Source organism: Linepithema humile, chromosome 2 (assembly GCF_040581485.1).
Source record: "Linepithema humile isolate Giens D197 chromosome 2, Lhum_UNIL_v1.0, whole genome shotgun sequence".
In the NCBI taxonomy this organism is placed as follows: Eukaryota; Metazoa; Arthropoda; class Insecta; order Hymenoptera; family Formicidae; genus Linepithema; species Linepithema humile.
Window position 1 is genome coordinate 20,308,566 of NC_090129.1, and position 12,821 is coordinate 20,321,386.

At 34.2% G+C, this 12,821-nt stretch overlaps 3 protein-coding genes across 21 annotated transcripts in view; 1 reads left to right on the forward strand and 2 right to left on the reverse strand.

The window, feature by feature from the left end:
• The window catches only part of LOC105679131 (serine/threonine-protein kinase 32A), a 72,654-nt gene extending 70,598 nt beyond the window's left edge, over positions 1-2,056 (reverse strand). For all 3 annotated transcript variants that reach the window (XM_067348625.1, XM_067348623.1, XM_067348619.1), the window contains exons 1-2: positions 1,686-2,056; positions 1,438-1,481 (exon numbers count right to left, since the gene is read on the reverse strand). The gene's annotated coding sequence lies outside the window, so the exon portion shown is untranslated. The remainder of the gene's footprint in view (positions 1-1,437; positions 1,482-1,685) is intronic.
• On the forward strand, positions 1-9,737 carry LOC105679150 (26S proteasome non-ATPase regulatory subunit 2-like). The gene is made up of 16 exons (XM_067348578.1): positions 1-314; positions 456-512; positions 705-1,063; positions 3,177-3,353; positions 3,554-3,740; positions 3,899-4,195; positions 4,530-4,612; positions 4,960-5,195; positions 5,407-5,545; positions 5,624-5,744; positions 5,791-5,999; positions 6,256-6,346; positions 6,646-6,933; positions 7,113-7,307; positions 7,375-7,569; positions 7,639-9,737. Exons 1-16 carry the CDS (start codon positions 282-284, stop codon positions 7,654-7,656), a joined length of 2,685 nt encoding a protein of 894 aa, XP_067204679.1. The 5' UTR covers positions 1-281; the 3' UTR covers positions 7,657-9,737.
• Unc-115a (Uncoordinated 115a) overlaps positions 7,885-12,821 on the reverse strand; it is a 26,215-nt gene continuing 21,278 nt past the window's right edge. For 6 of the 17 annotated variants that reach the window (XM_012379011.2, XM_012379006.2, XM_012379010.2 and 3 more), the window contains 3 exons: positions 12,056-12,138; positions 10,306-10,509; positions 7,885-10,135 (listed from right to left, as the gene is read on the reverse strand). In XM_012379011.2, the coding sequence (XP_012234434.1) occupies positions 10,022-10,135; positions 10,306-10,509; positions 12,056-12,138 (401 nt within the window). In that variant the 3' untranslated portion in view covers positions 7,885-10,021. Of the gene's footprint in view, positions 10,136-10,305; positions 10,510-12,055; positions 12,139-12,821 lie in introns of those variants that run through there. The other 11 variants (XM_067348582.1, XM_012379014.2, XM_012379009.2 and 8 more) reach the window with 4 other exon arrangements.

Sequence of the window (12,821 nt, forward strand, 5' to 3'; positions counted from 1 at the left end):
AAATGACATACAAGTCCCGTTCAAATTGGCGACATAAATTTCTTATTTCCCGACATTACTGAAATTTCGATTTGATTGATATTTTAATAAATAATCGTCGCCACACACAAGAGTTTCTGTGAAATAACAAAACAAAAGCCGCGCGCTGCATATGACGGGTAAGAAAATTTATTTGACAGCGTATTAATTAAAGCTTTTCGAGTCGGTAAAATCGTCCAATTCAGTATTATTGAAACGCGGTAAAACGTTTAATAAATACGGTAAGGAGACACTTAAAAATAATGAATAAACGCGAGTACGATAAAGAAAATATGGTGAGCATATAATACTAACCAAAAAATTTATCAAGAGATAAGGCTAATAAAAAAGATATTACATACAATTAATGTAAATATTTATCTAATTAAAACTGAATTGAATACTAATGTTATTGACATTTTATATTCTTTATACAGAATGAAGAAGACAAGAGATTGGAAGAAGAGTTGCTACAAGCAGTTGATATATTAAAAGTAATTAAATATTAATAATTTTATCGATTAATATTGATTAATATTGATAATTGATAAATATTAATTATTTTATACATTAAATATTGATAAATAGATAATTCTAAAATTTATTAATTTTAATTTTCGATAATTAAAAAAACCACTTTTTTAAAATTAAATTTGCACGCCGCCATAAAAAAGTTTTCCTATCAGGATAAAGATGAGACAGCCATGATGCTGTCTTTGAACCACTTAAGGATGCTGATACGCACATCTACAACTTCAATGACTTCTGTTCCGAAACCTCTCAAATACTTGAAAAATTTTTATCCGAGTTTGAAGAATGCATACAGAAAACTCAAGCAAAAGGAGGTAAAGACTCGTTTTGCAGAAATTCTGAGTGTGCTCTCTCTAGCCGGAGCCACTGCAGGATCCAGGGAATGCCTGGATTTCTGTATTAAAGGAGCTGTCGATAATCCCGGAGAATGGGGGCATGAATACGTGAGACAACTAGAAGCAGAGATCGTCGACGAATGGACAAATGTACCAATAAAAGAGGAACAAGAGATCAGGTAAAATACAATATGTTATTTAGAAAAAGAAGTAAAAATTTCATAATGAGTTAATCATTTAAGAATTTAGATAACTTTTCAATTTACGTATTTTTTGTACGCAGTCGTATGATTCAGTAAAGAAAAGTCTCAGACGATGAGACATTGCGGTATTTTTCGCTCAACAATCAATATTGCTATCTATCTCGATTTTTGAGTTTAAATTTAGCCACATCCGTTTTTCGATATTGCTATTTGTTGTATGTCCATGTTACATCCACAAATGGACTTACAGTGGATTTATAGTTTTTTTTTCGGATATATATTTGATACAGATATATTTCCGCAGATTCACTGCCTTAATAAAATAAAAATAAAAATAATTTGGGACTCACCGATGTACGATGCGCAGCAGCGGAGTTGTAGTTCTCATGTTGACCTGTAAAACACAAAAATACCACATTACAACGGCGCTCAAAATAATTATTATTTAAAAAATACTAAATAATTAAATTATTTTATTAATTAATAAAACTCTTTACTTGTTTTTCGAACAGACATTTAAGAATTTATAGAATTACGTAACTTTAATAAATAAACTAAATAATAAGTAATAAATAAATATATAATAAATTTTGCTCACCTCATGGTTGCCCCGCCGTCGCCTGACGCCTCCTAGGCCTCCTCCTCCTCTCAGTAATCCATCAGCGGTCGCTCCTTCATGGCACTCACTCACTCACTCACTCGCGAAAATACGCGATTCATTCACTCACGACACTCGCTCATAAAAATACAACTGCATATTAATTACGTTCGCGTGCGTATTAATAATACGAATATCGCACGGTACTTTGAACGACACTCCCGCACTCCCGCGCGTTGTATTATATTACGAAAATATAACGAAACGAATATGATGATTCACGGTACAAAAGTTCGGGTACGTTAGCTTCCCCTTCAGGATAAACCATCCGGGTACTGAGCCCTCCCACCACGACAAGGTGTACCCATGGGAGGGAATTAATTCGTTTTGCTATATTGCAAAGAAGAAATAATAGACGAATGTTAATAAAATGGGTTAATATACAGTTAATAACATGTTATACGTAGCAAAAAACAAAAACACGTCTCGCGCTAGTCGATTTATTCCTCTGTTGTGAAAAATGTAATAATACAATAGAGAATATCATTTCAATTTTTTATTGCAACACAATTCTTACTGCAAATGAATAAATCACGAAATATTTATTTCCAGAAATTGTTATTGCGGGCGACGGCGGAGAGAAATGGGAAATTGCGTACCAATTTTGTCATCCGCCGCAGCTATGCTACGGCTGAACTACTTTTGCACGTTTTCCGTATTTTCGTTCCATGAAAATAGTATATTTACATTTTAGGATGTTTCCATGTCACCTCGATTTTTTTATTCAAGTGAAAAGTCTCGTGAAGCGCCTGTTTCAATAGATAGCCATGTTCTGTTTATTTATCGTTATACCGATTTGTCATCTAGGACAGTGATTAATTCTGTTCGATTGAAAGCGGATTTGAATCCAATAGAAATTATTATCTAAATTTCAATTTGAGAAATATGCCACTATTTGATTGATGTGGAATTAATATACAAACAATCGATGAGCTTATTATATACTGTGCATTTTACGTGAAAAGTGATATGCGCAAATCCGCAAACGAGCGTAAGATAATCTATTTGTTTAAAAAAATGTTTTATTATTACTTATAATAATTAATTGTATTTATTTCTATTCTTATTATTAATTGTATTATATTGCGTTAGTTTTATTCGAATCTTTTTAATCTACCTATTGATATTTATCGATAACAAAGCATTTGCATTCATTTCAGAGTTAGAACTGTATTGCAGTAATGACTATTATATAATTAAAGCCGTATACATGGCGTATTCCTGATTCGCAATTTGTAAATGTAGCACGTGCATTAAATGGTAATATTGAAAATTGGATATTCCAACTTTAAAATATGGATGTAGTAGTGCTGATCAAGACTCGATAAGCATCTCACGAAATACATCGAGATAACCGCTTTTACAGCATCTCTTTGCTTCTATTGAAAATAAGAGATAACGAGAATATAATAATAGTTATTTTCGTAATAGAAAGCGGCTTATCCCGTTGATTAAAAGCATCATCTCATTCGACATGAAACACAACGCGGAGATACAAGCGTGTGATCTGTGCTTGGAGATCGACGAGCTAAATTTTCTCGCGGAACATTTGGATTCCACAAACTTTACACGGGTGTGCCATTATCTAATTAGCTGTGCGGCTTACAGGTGACGCAACTGTAACAAATACTAGTATACAACGTTATTGTAATTAAATGCATATATCTGTTTTACTCATTAAATAAATTAATTTTTTAAATATAAATTAGGCTGTAATATGTCGAGCACAAAAAGTCTGTAAATAAGATTTAATAGCGTAATTTGCAATTTTCTATAACATGAATATACCTATTTTACATATTCTTCAGCGAGGACACGGAGAGAAAACAAATATTAGAATTTGCCACGGAGCAATATCTGAAGTTTAACGAGTACACGAGGGCAATTTTGGTGGCACTGCAGCTTGCAAATTCGGAACTTGTTTTCAAGTGCTTCACTGCTTGTTCTGACTCGTTGATGAGAAGTCAATTAGCCTTTATCCTCGCTCGGTTGCAAGTAATTCATTGCATAACATCTGTATTTAATAAATTTACAATATCAAAGAGCTTTCTGATTTTCAAGATTCGCAATTTTACAAAATAAACCAACGATAAATTATTATTCTGTCGACGCTGTGAAAATAGAATATTTAATAATCAACGCTTTAAATATAGGATCAACCTTTGAGGATGGATTATCACGGGAACGATGCCAAGGATATCGAGACGATCCTCAGCAACGGCCACATAAATACGCATTTTCAAATCCTTGCCAGAGAACTTGACATACTCGAGCCGAAGCTTCCGGAGGATATTTATAAAAGTTGGTTGATGAACGCACCTAGACAAATGGAGCACGATTCTGCGAGGGCAAATTTGGCTGCGAGCTTTGTTTCCGGTTTCGTACATGCCGGTTTTGGTCAAGATAAATTAATGGCAGACACGTCCGACTGTTGGGTGTATAAAAACAAGGTTCAATTTTTTTTAATAGCCAATAACAAATCTTATTCAGCGCTGTAATAAAATTTTGAAAATTACAAGTTAAATGAGTAATTACTAATTTAACATTTTTTACATTGTTTGTGATAAGAGATTAAATAAATGATTATTTTTCGTATTTTCACATTTCTGAATTAACTTTATAAAATCGAAAAAAGTGAAATATGTGATAAAATATTCGATATTCGACAGACATGTAATTCACATATAATCGAAAATTGAAAATCATTTATCAGTTAATAGTTGCTTAAAAATCAATATAAATAAAAAATTATTTAAATATTTGAAAAGCCGTTCTTTTTTTTAGGACCATGGAATGTTATCGGCTACTGCTTCTCTCGGTTTAATACACATGTGGGACGTCGACGGCGGTTTGGTTCCCATCGACAAGTTAGTATTTAAATTTGAAGTAGCAGGAAATAAAATATTTAGAAATCCTACTTTTTGCGAACGGTTGCTTTAAGAGGAGAAAGTAATTATTAATAGACTGAAAAACATTTATCTTAAAATAATGTTCATAGAATCATTATAGAATCATCGGCAGTCGCTGCAACAAATTTTAATTCTAATTTTCAATTATAATAACAACTGTGTTAAAAATAAGTATACGCTTTTAAAAATCAAAGTTTCGTATATTTCTGTTTGTTTTTTGTTCTCTACAAACTTACCTGTCCTTATCCGTGTCCTTAATCCTTGCTCATTGGTTATTGATGATTCGTTTCCCGATATCCACGTAGATATCTCTATACGAGCGAAGACTACGTAAAATCCGGCGCTTTGCTAGCCATCGGACTGGTGAATTGCGGAATTCGTAACGAATGCGATCCGGCTTTGGCGCTTCTCAGCGAGTACGTGAGTTCGAGCAGCCAAACTCTTCGCATCGGAGCCGTCTTGGGATTAGGTTTGGCTTATGCTGGTTCCAGAAGAAAGGACGTTACCGAACTTCTTTCTGGGACTTTGACCGATGAGAAAAGTAAGATGAACGACTTTCATTTTTGACTCCAATTTGTTCTGTTTTCTAAGCAAGAAAATTTGATTTGTTTTTTTAATAATTACAAACTAAAAAAAATAATGTTTTAACTGCTTTTAGATTGTACAATATTTTGCGTCAAATATATTGTGTGTAATTTGGATTAAAATTTTTAAGTCGAAAAGAAAATAATTGCCATTATAAATATTTTCAGATAATATGCAAATCTTGTCGCTCGCTGCTATCTCTTTGGGACTTGTGAATGTAGGCTCGGGAGACTCCGATGTAGCTTCGATTATTTTGTTGAGATTATTAGGACTGTCTATGAAGGAACTGATTGTTACGCATTCCAGGTATCATATAATAATGTTCCATCATAAACAAATATAAAAAAATAATTTTTATATTAAAGACAAAATAACTTTTTTCAGATTCTTGCCGTTAGCTCTGGGAATGGTTTATATGGGAACCCGAGATGCTATAGAAGCACCATCCGCGGCACTTGAAGCTCTACCGGAACCCTACAACTTCGCTTCGCAAACTATGCTACAAGTAAAATATTTTATTATTCCGCAATCTAATAAAAGTCCTGAATTAGATTTGCGCGTACGCAGGCACCGGCGACGTGTTGATAGTGCAAGAATTACTGCGAATCTGTTCGGAAGTGATCGAGGGAGTGACTAGTGCGAAAGCCACACCCGACAGTACCCCGACATCGAGTTGCTGCGATCAAAGAAAATCGCAAAACAGCTCTTTTATGTTGGAAAACGATAAGAAGAACGGTACTCAGGCCGAGGAATCTACTAAGTAGGTATTTTGCAAAACTGTCATTAAAACATAAAAAAATGAAAAATATTAATTATATTATTGTCAAGTGTAAAAGAGATTAAATGTATATCTAACAAATATTTCTAGCGTTATTCATAGCTGTTAAACATAATAAAACGCATGTTATACAAAATCACCATACAGAAATTGAAGGAAAAAAATGTAAAAGGAATATACATACTTTATAACAATTCCTCTTCAAAGGCATAATTAATAATTTAATAATTAATACCAGGGACGCTGGAGCATCGCAGGCTATAGCATCTCTCGGAGTGGGAGTGGTCGGATTAGGCGAAGGAAAAGAAAATTCAAGGATCTTCGGGCAGGTAAGAAGATAAACCTCCGTAAGTCCTCGATGAGCTTTAATAAATATTCACAGGAACGCTTCTACAATTGAAAAAAAAGACAAAAAAATAGTTAAACAGCAATTCATACAATTAATTAATGTTTATGGATCCTATAGTTCGCTCATAACTGTCGTCAAATGGCTTCTCTGTCGTTCTACGAGCACTAAACTCACGACGAGACAGAGAATCAGTTGAAGTGCGGTAGACTTTAATTAATATTTATTGCGGGAAACGTTCTCGCGGTCATAGATCTTCACTGTGATTGTGGCCGAATATAGGTCGGAAGGTATGGTCCAACGCCAGCGCGACGCGCTATGCCTCTCGCGATGGCTCTGTCATCCCTATCGAACGCCGACCCGGCGGTCTTGGACGTGTTGAATAAATACAGCCACGACCACGACGCCGACGTTGCTCTCAATGCAATCTTCGCTCTCGGACTTGTCGGCGCGGGCACCAACAATGCACGGTTGGCGACGATGTTGAGACAGCTGGCGGCTTATCATGCAAAAAATCCATTTCATCTGTTCCTCGTGCGCATCTCTCAAGGCTTGGTGCACTTGGGCAAGGTGAATCTCGATAAAAATAATTGTGGACTTATAATTATTAAATAATAAGAATTTCTGATAATAAAAATATTAAAAAACAAGATTTTGCATAATATTAAAAAAATTACCTACATTATCATGAAAAAGAATGCAGGATAAAGTTGGGAAAATTCAAGGATGCAATTTTATTCTCCTTTCAGGGTACTTTATCCTTGTCGCCTCTGCGTTACGGTTCAAGAGTTTTAGACTATACCGCCTTGGCTGGTCTGATGGTCGTCTTAGTCGCCTGCTTGGATTGCAGAAATCTTATATTATCGCAATCTCATTATTTAATGTACTGCTTGGCGGTTGCGATGGAACCGAGGTGGCTAATTACTGTGGATGAAAATCTTAAGGTATGCAAATTAACCGATCAATTAATATACAAAGGTTTAAAATGAGCATTTTATCGGTATTTCGCAGAGTTTACCGGTATCCGTGAGAATCGGTCAGGGCGTGGACGTTGTGGGGAAAGCCGGTAATCCGAAATCTATTGTTGGTGGTCACGTACAGACTACGCCGGTGTTGCTGTGTGCGGGCGAAAAAGCGGAATTAGTTTCAGATCAATACGAATCGCTTTTCAGCGTGCTGGAAGGTTTTGTGATCCTTCGTGAGAAAGTAATCCCATAATCTCGCGCGCCGCGTTTCTATCTGTGCGCAATTTTTAACGTTGTGAATTTTTTACAGCAGGCTGTAGTGAATTGAAGAGTTTTAAGAGATTTTTGAATATTCCACGGTGAGTTTCCTCCTCTTGACTTGACCGGATTATCTCTTCTATAAAAATAACAAACAGTCTTAGCAAACTTGTTAAAAATATCTTCTCCTGACAAATCTATGCGAGACAAGTTAGGGAAAGAAAATATCGCGCGCATCGGCTTCGTTTTCGCACATTAGCACATTTTCGAAGTAACAGCTGTAATGAAAAGATTTCAGTTAGTTTTTTTCGTATGTTTGCGTTTATTTAACTTTAGGGACTAGCGGAAGCAACGTGCTTTATACAACAGAAACATACATTGGTTCGCATTGCACAGTGGGAATAATAACGTTGCACCATGATCAAAGAATACAAGACACATATAAAATCGGCAAAATTCGAGGATCATTTAGATTGCAATGAAGTTAAAACCAAAGAATATACGCAAAACGCGAGTAAAATGTACTCAGAAGGACAAAGGAAAGGAAGATATTACAACGATATCGATCTTAACAGCGAGATAATGAATTTGCGCGACAGCGATCATGGAGCACGTCAGACTTTCTTTGTGACGAAGCTGTTATCCAAGCAACACAAGGGTTCAAAAGACATCTAAAAGATCGTCGTAAAGGGCCTCTGAAAGATCGGGACGTCTTTCGGACGTGTGTGTCGCCTCGGTAGGAATTGTGAGTGTTACACAAATGTACAGCGAGTGTAGGACGCCTGTAAGACTAACGATTCCTCTCTCTCGCGTGAAACATCCTACGACGTTCGTTTGTAGGCACATGACTTAGGGTAAAAAGGCGAAGTGTGTATAATAAAACGCAGTTGATTCCATAAAACAACGCACGCCGCGTCGACGATAGTACAATATAGTTCGGTGACGTTTAAACGAAACGTACCGTCAACCTTATCGCGCGCACGCGATATCTGAATATGTAATAAACGCATCCTAGGTCTAATAATCGTACACGGTCAGCGTAACAGTCGGAACTTCTCAACTATATGAAAATTCAGCTTTATTCGCTTAGAATAAACCAGCTCTATTCGGTGAAACGCGCGTATTAATCCGGTATCAACTTGCTGCTTGATATATTACTTCGAAACTTTTTTAATTCTGCGCAGGACCTAATTTAAAGGTGAATGATGATCATTGTGGCGCCTATAAAAATTAAAATGTGATTATTGATAAAATTGTCAATTTGTTTCTTTTAAAAATAATACAAAACAACCTTCGAAATATAATAAATTCAAAATGCAATAATAAAAATTCAATTCAGATGCAAATTGCAATAAAATTGTATATTGTTAAAATATAATAAAACATATTTTTCGTGTTAACGATGAAGCCCTCGATGGTTTGATTGCTGGATCCACCACGCCTATAAATTTGGTCCTGATTTCTTTATTTATATGTACTCTAATGTAGAGTGATCGAGTAATCGTAGGAGTCTATCGCAATCCGCACTGCAGAGCGTTTCTTTAGTTAATACATCAAGAATAATGAAAAGGATAGAATAAATGCTGTCACACAGGAATACTGCGCGTAAGCTATTTCATAAAATAATTCTTGCCACAAAGTAAATTAAAACGTGGTAAATCACACAAAAAAAGTCATCCAATTAATCAGCGTACTCGCACCATTCAGCAAGCTGGGCTCACCTACTTATCCTTCATCTTTCACATAGTAAAATATAATAATAATATAATAATAATAGTTAAAAATTAATAATGATAATAGATTCTACATAGTAGCGTTCCTTGCACCATAATCTTGCGCAAGGTTAATATATGTATATGTATGTATGCGATTTAGCGAATACGCAGTTATGTAGTTTGAAACTTCCTAGCTGTTTCCTCGCGCCGCTTTTTGACCTCTTGACAAACTTCTTATTTACAATAGCGAATTGTATTAAGAGTTTTATTTGCAACTTTTTCCTATTTGATTATTTTCTCCTCTATACGTTAACGTCAGCCGTCATTGCGTACTTTATATGTGTGAATAAAACCAAATTACGGTAAGGCTAGAAAAAGAATAATTATATAGATAAACAGATTAGGTTGTAAAATGAAGCTGCCTGTGGATTCGTTGCTGCGAGAAAAAAATTGACGACAATTGGCAGTGCTTCCCTGTCATTACATGTGTTTATCTCTCTGTGTATGTGTGTATATACTATATCTGTATCTGTATGTGCTCCCGTTTTAGAGGACTTCCATTTTGAAAGCATATGCAAGCTGGCAGATGCTCGCAATGGTTGCCGAACACATTTTTTTCTCCGCTATGCATCTACCCACGCAGTAGGAATGTACAGTCTGTACCACAGTAACACAATCATGACACAATGCGGATATAATAAGTAAAATATATAGCAAGAATTAAAATAGCCGGGCACGTCTTTTGATTTCGTTACGACGCCACTGTGGCAATCTGTAGAATTCCGCGCGGGAGCACTGGAGGACAGCTTCGAATTCCGCATCGGAGAGATGTCGCTAAAGAAGAAAAGCGTTCGAATTAATTCGGTATTTCTTACAATTATGCTAATTATTATATCAGTCATTTTTGTTGTGCACAATAAAAAATAATATTGTTGATAATATAATAATTATTTATAATTGAACGACTAAGCAACGCTTTGCAGTTACAGTTATTGTCTATGTACCTCGAGATTGCAACGATCCACGTCAGCTGGCAGCCTGTAGTTGGTGATAACAAGTAGGTGATAGGGATACAGTTTGGGTGGTTCGGTTGGTGCAGCACCCATGTCCGGCAGTGATCTTCTGACGTGATGACCTCCGTGGCCCCCAACAACCGAACCTAGGCCACCTGTATACGTGGTAGATGATGGAAGGATTCCACCATCATTCTAAACCACGATCACATAAAAATTATGAATCACACTGGCAAAAGTAAACGGCGAAGAAATAGTAAGACAATAAAATTAACGACGCGAGAAAATTGTGAAGGATTGCATGCGACACAAATTCGAATAAAATAAAGATTTATTTTGCCGAATCCGATTTTACAAAGTAAAAAAATTTCTATTATCACGCATCCCTTCAAAATATTCTTGTCGGCGTTTACGAAGAGTAACACATTCTTTACACATTACAAAAATGTTCGTATTCCTGCTGTATAAACTAGTATGATTAATGAACTGATATTTCTTTATGCACGAACGAATGATTGGATTCGTATGACTCAATAGTCTCAATGAACAATAGTGACTTTATTGATATTGATTAATTAATTTTTTACAGATTAACTTGAGATAAATTGAAGCAATCATTCTACGTGCGAACGTTTTAACATTATTTTACCCAATAATTTATACAGTTTTATGACACTTTTACAGATAACGTTGTAAAAGGCTTATTAATATTATCATTTTTAAATGCAAATTATGTATATATGTATATTATACATGCATTTCTTGCGGTTAAAAAGTGGTTTCTTGTGTTAAAAAAAATTTCTGTATGTAACGAATACATTTCAAATAAATAATTTAAGTATTAAATGGATATTATTAACAATAACGTGTATTGGATAATCCATTTTTATAAAAAAATGACGTAATCAAATCTCTGACATGATAATGTCAGTTTATTCATTTTTTTTAATTATCTCTGAAATTAGTGAATGGATTATCCAAAGTTATGTAAATAATTTTAAATATCACTGTTTTTCAAAATTAAATTTTTTCGAATGCAAAATACAAAATTACATGTATATGACATATTAAAATATAAAAAGAGAAAAAATACACTTTGACCAATAAGGCCAAAAATAGCATAAATTAAAAAAGGCAGATTTTTATAATTTAATACGCAATATTGAGCAAAATATTGAAAATACGTACAAATTATCAAAAATGCAAAACTTAAGATCATAGCACAATATACAGCATGCATGCATACTCATTGTACAGCATCATATGTACAATATATTACATTGCAATATATAAACAAATAGCAAATCATAGATAGTCGTACATATATGTATAAATAATGTGCACATTATTCATATCGTAAATGTGAAACATACACAACTGTATTGTCTTGTTTCTTTAGACGAATGTGTGCACTTAATATGCAACACATCTATAATTATAGAGCCGTGCTTAAAATGTTAAATAAAATTACATTTGCATAAACTCCATTTATTTGAAATAATCAAATCAGGTACCAATAAATATCAATTTTTTTCGCTTTTAAAAAGAAAATTTTGTTCGAGAAAAAAATTATTTGTTCTCCAGACAAAAGTACTTAGCTTTGCTGATCGAAATTCGATTGATAATAAAAAATTAACAAAGTTTCGAAATTTACATTTCCAGAAAGAATGTCTTTTATTAATCCAATTGTTCCGATAAATGGAGTTCTATTGTCATACAGAAGCAAAAACAAGCTACAAACCATGCTAATTCGCCGGGAGTAGTATGGGGCTGTGGTACATACCAATGCCCGTCGATCCACATCCGTGATGCTGCCTGTTGATACTAAAATTGGGGAAAATGTGAAAGAAAACCATATCAAACCATGTTGCACAAACCATTTCCTATGTTAACTACAATTTATCTTTCAATAATGTTCCCCTTCTATCACCTATCTACATATTTTATGATTTATGCATGAGAAATGCATATAGCAATGTAATTAACTACTCAATTAAAAGTAGATAAGGCAACGTGGGAACATAATTGCTTCATAATAATTCAATGATAAGATTATTATAAAATTTTCGTAACTATAAATAAGTTATGGAAATTCTATCAAAGAAGAATGTATCAGCTAATAATTTCGATGCTAATGACCATGTTTCATAATTTTTTCCGCTTTAGATTAAAGAATATAAAATATACTAAAAAATGCAAAACATAATAAATATTCACATTTCAGTAAAAATCGCATTTAGCATTTTCTGAAACGATAACTTATCTTTTTTTAAATAATTTTCATATAATTATTTGCTGTAAAAAATAAAAATTTTACTTGTTTGCACGTAATAAATAATTGAGAATAATAGTACTTATATTAATCAAACAAATATCATTTTCACTAATAGTATGGTAACGATAACAAGCCAATGTATGATGTCTTGTACAACACAGTGACAGTGCGATGGCTCTGATATCAGCAGGGATATTAGTAAAGCATGCAGGAAGGCAAAACGAAGTGGTAT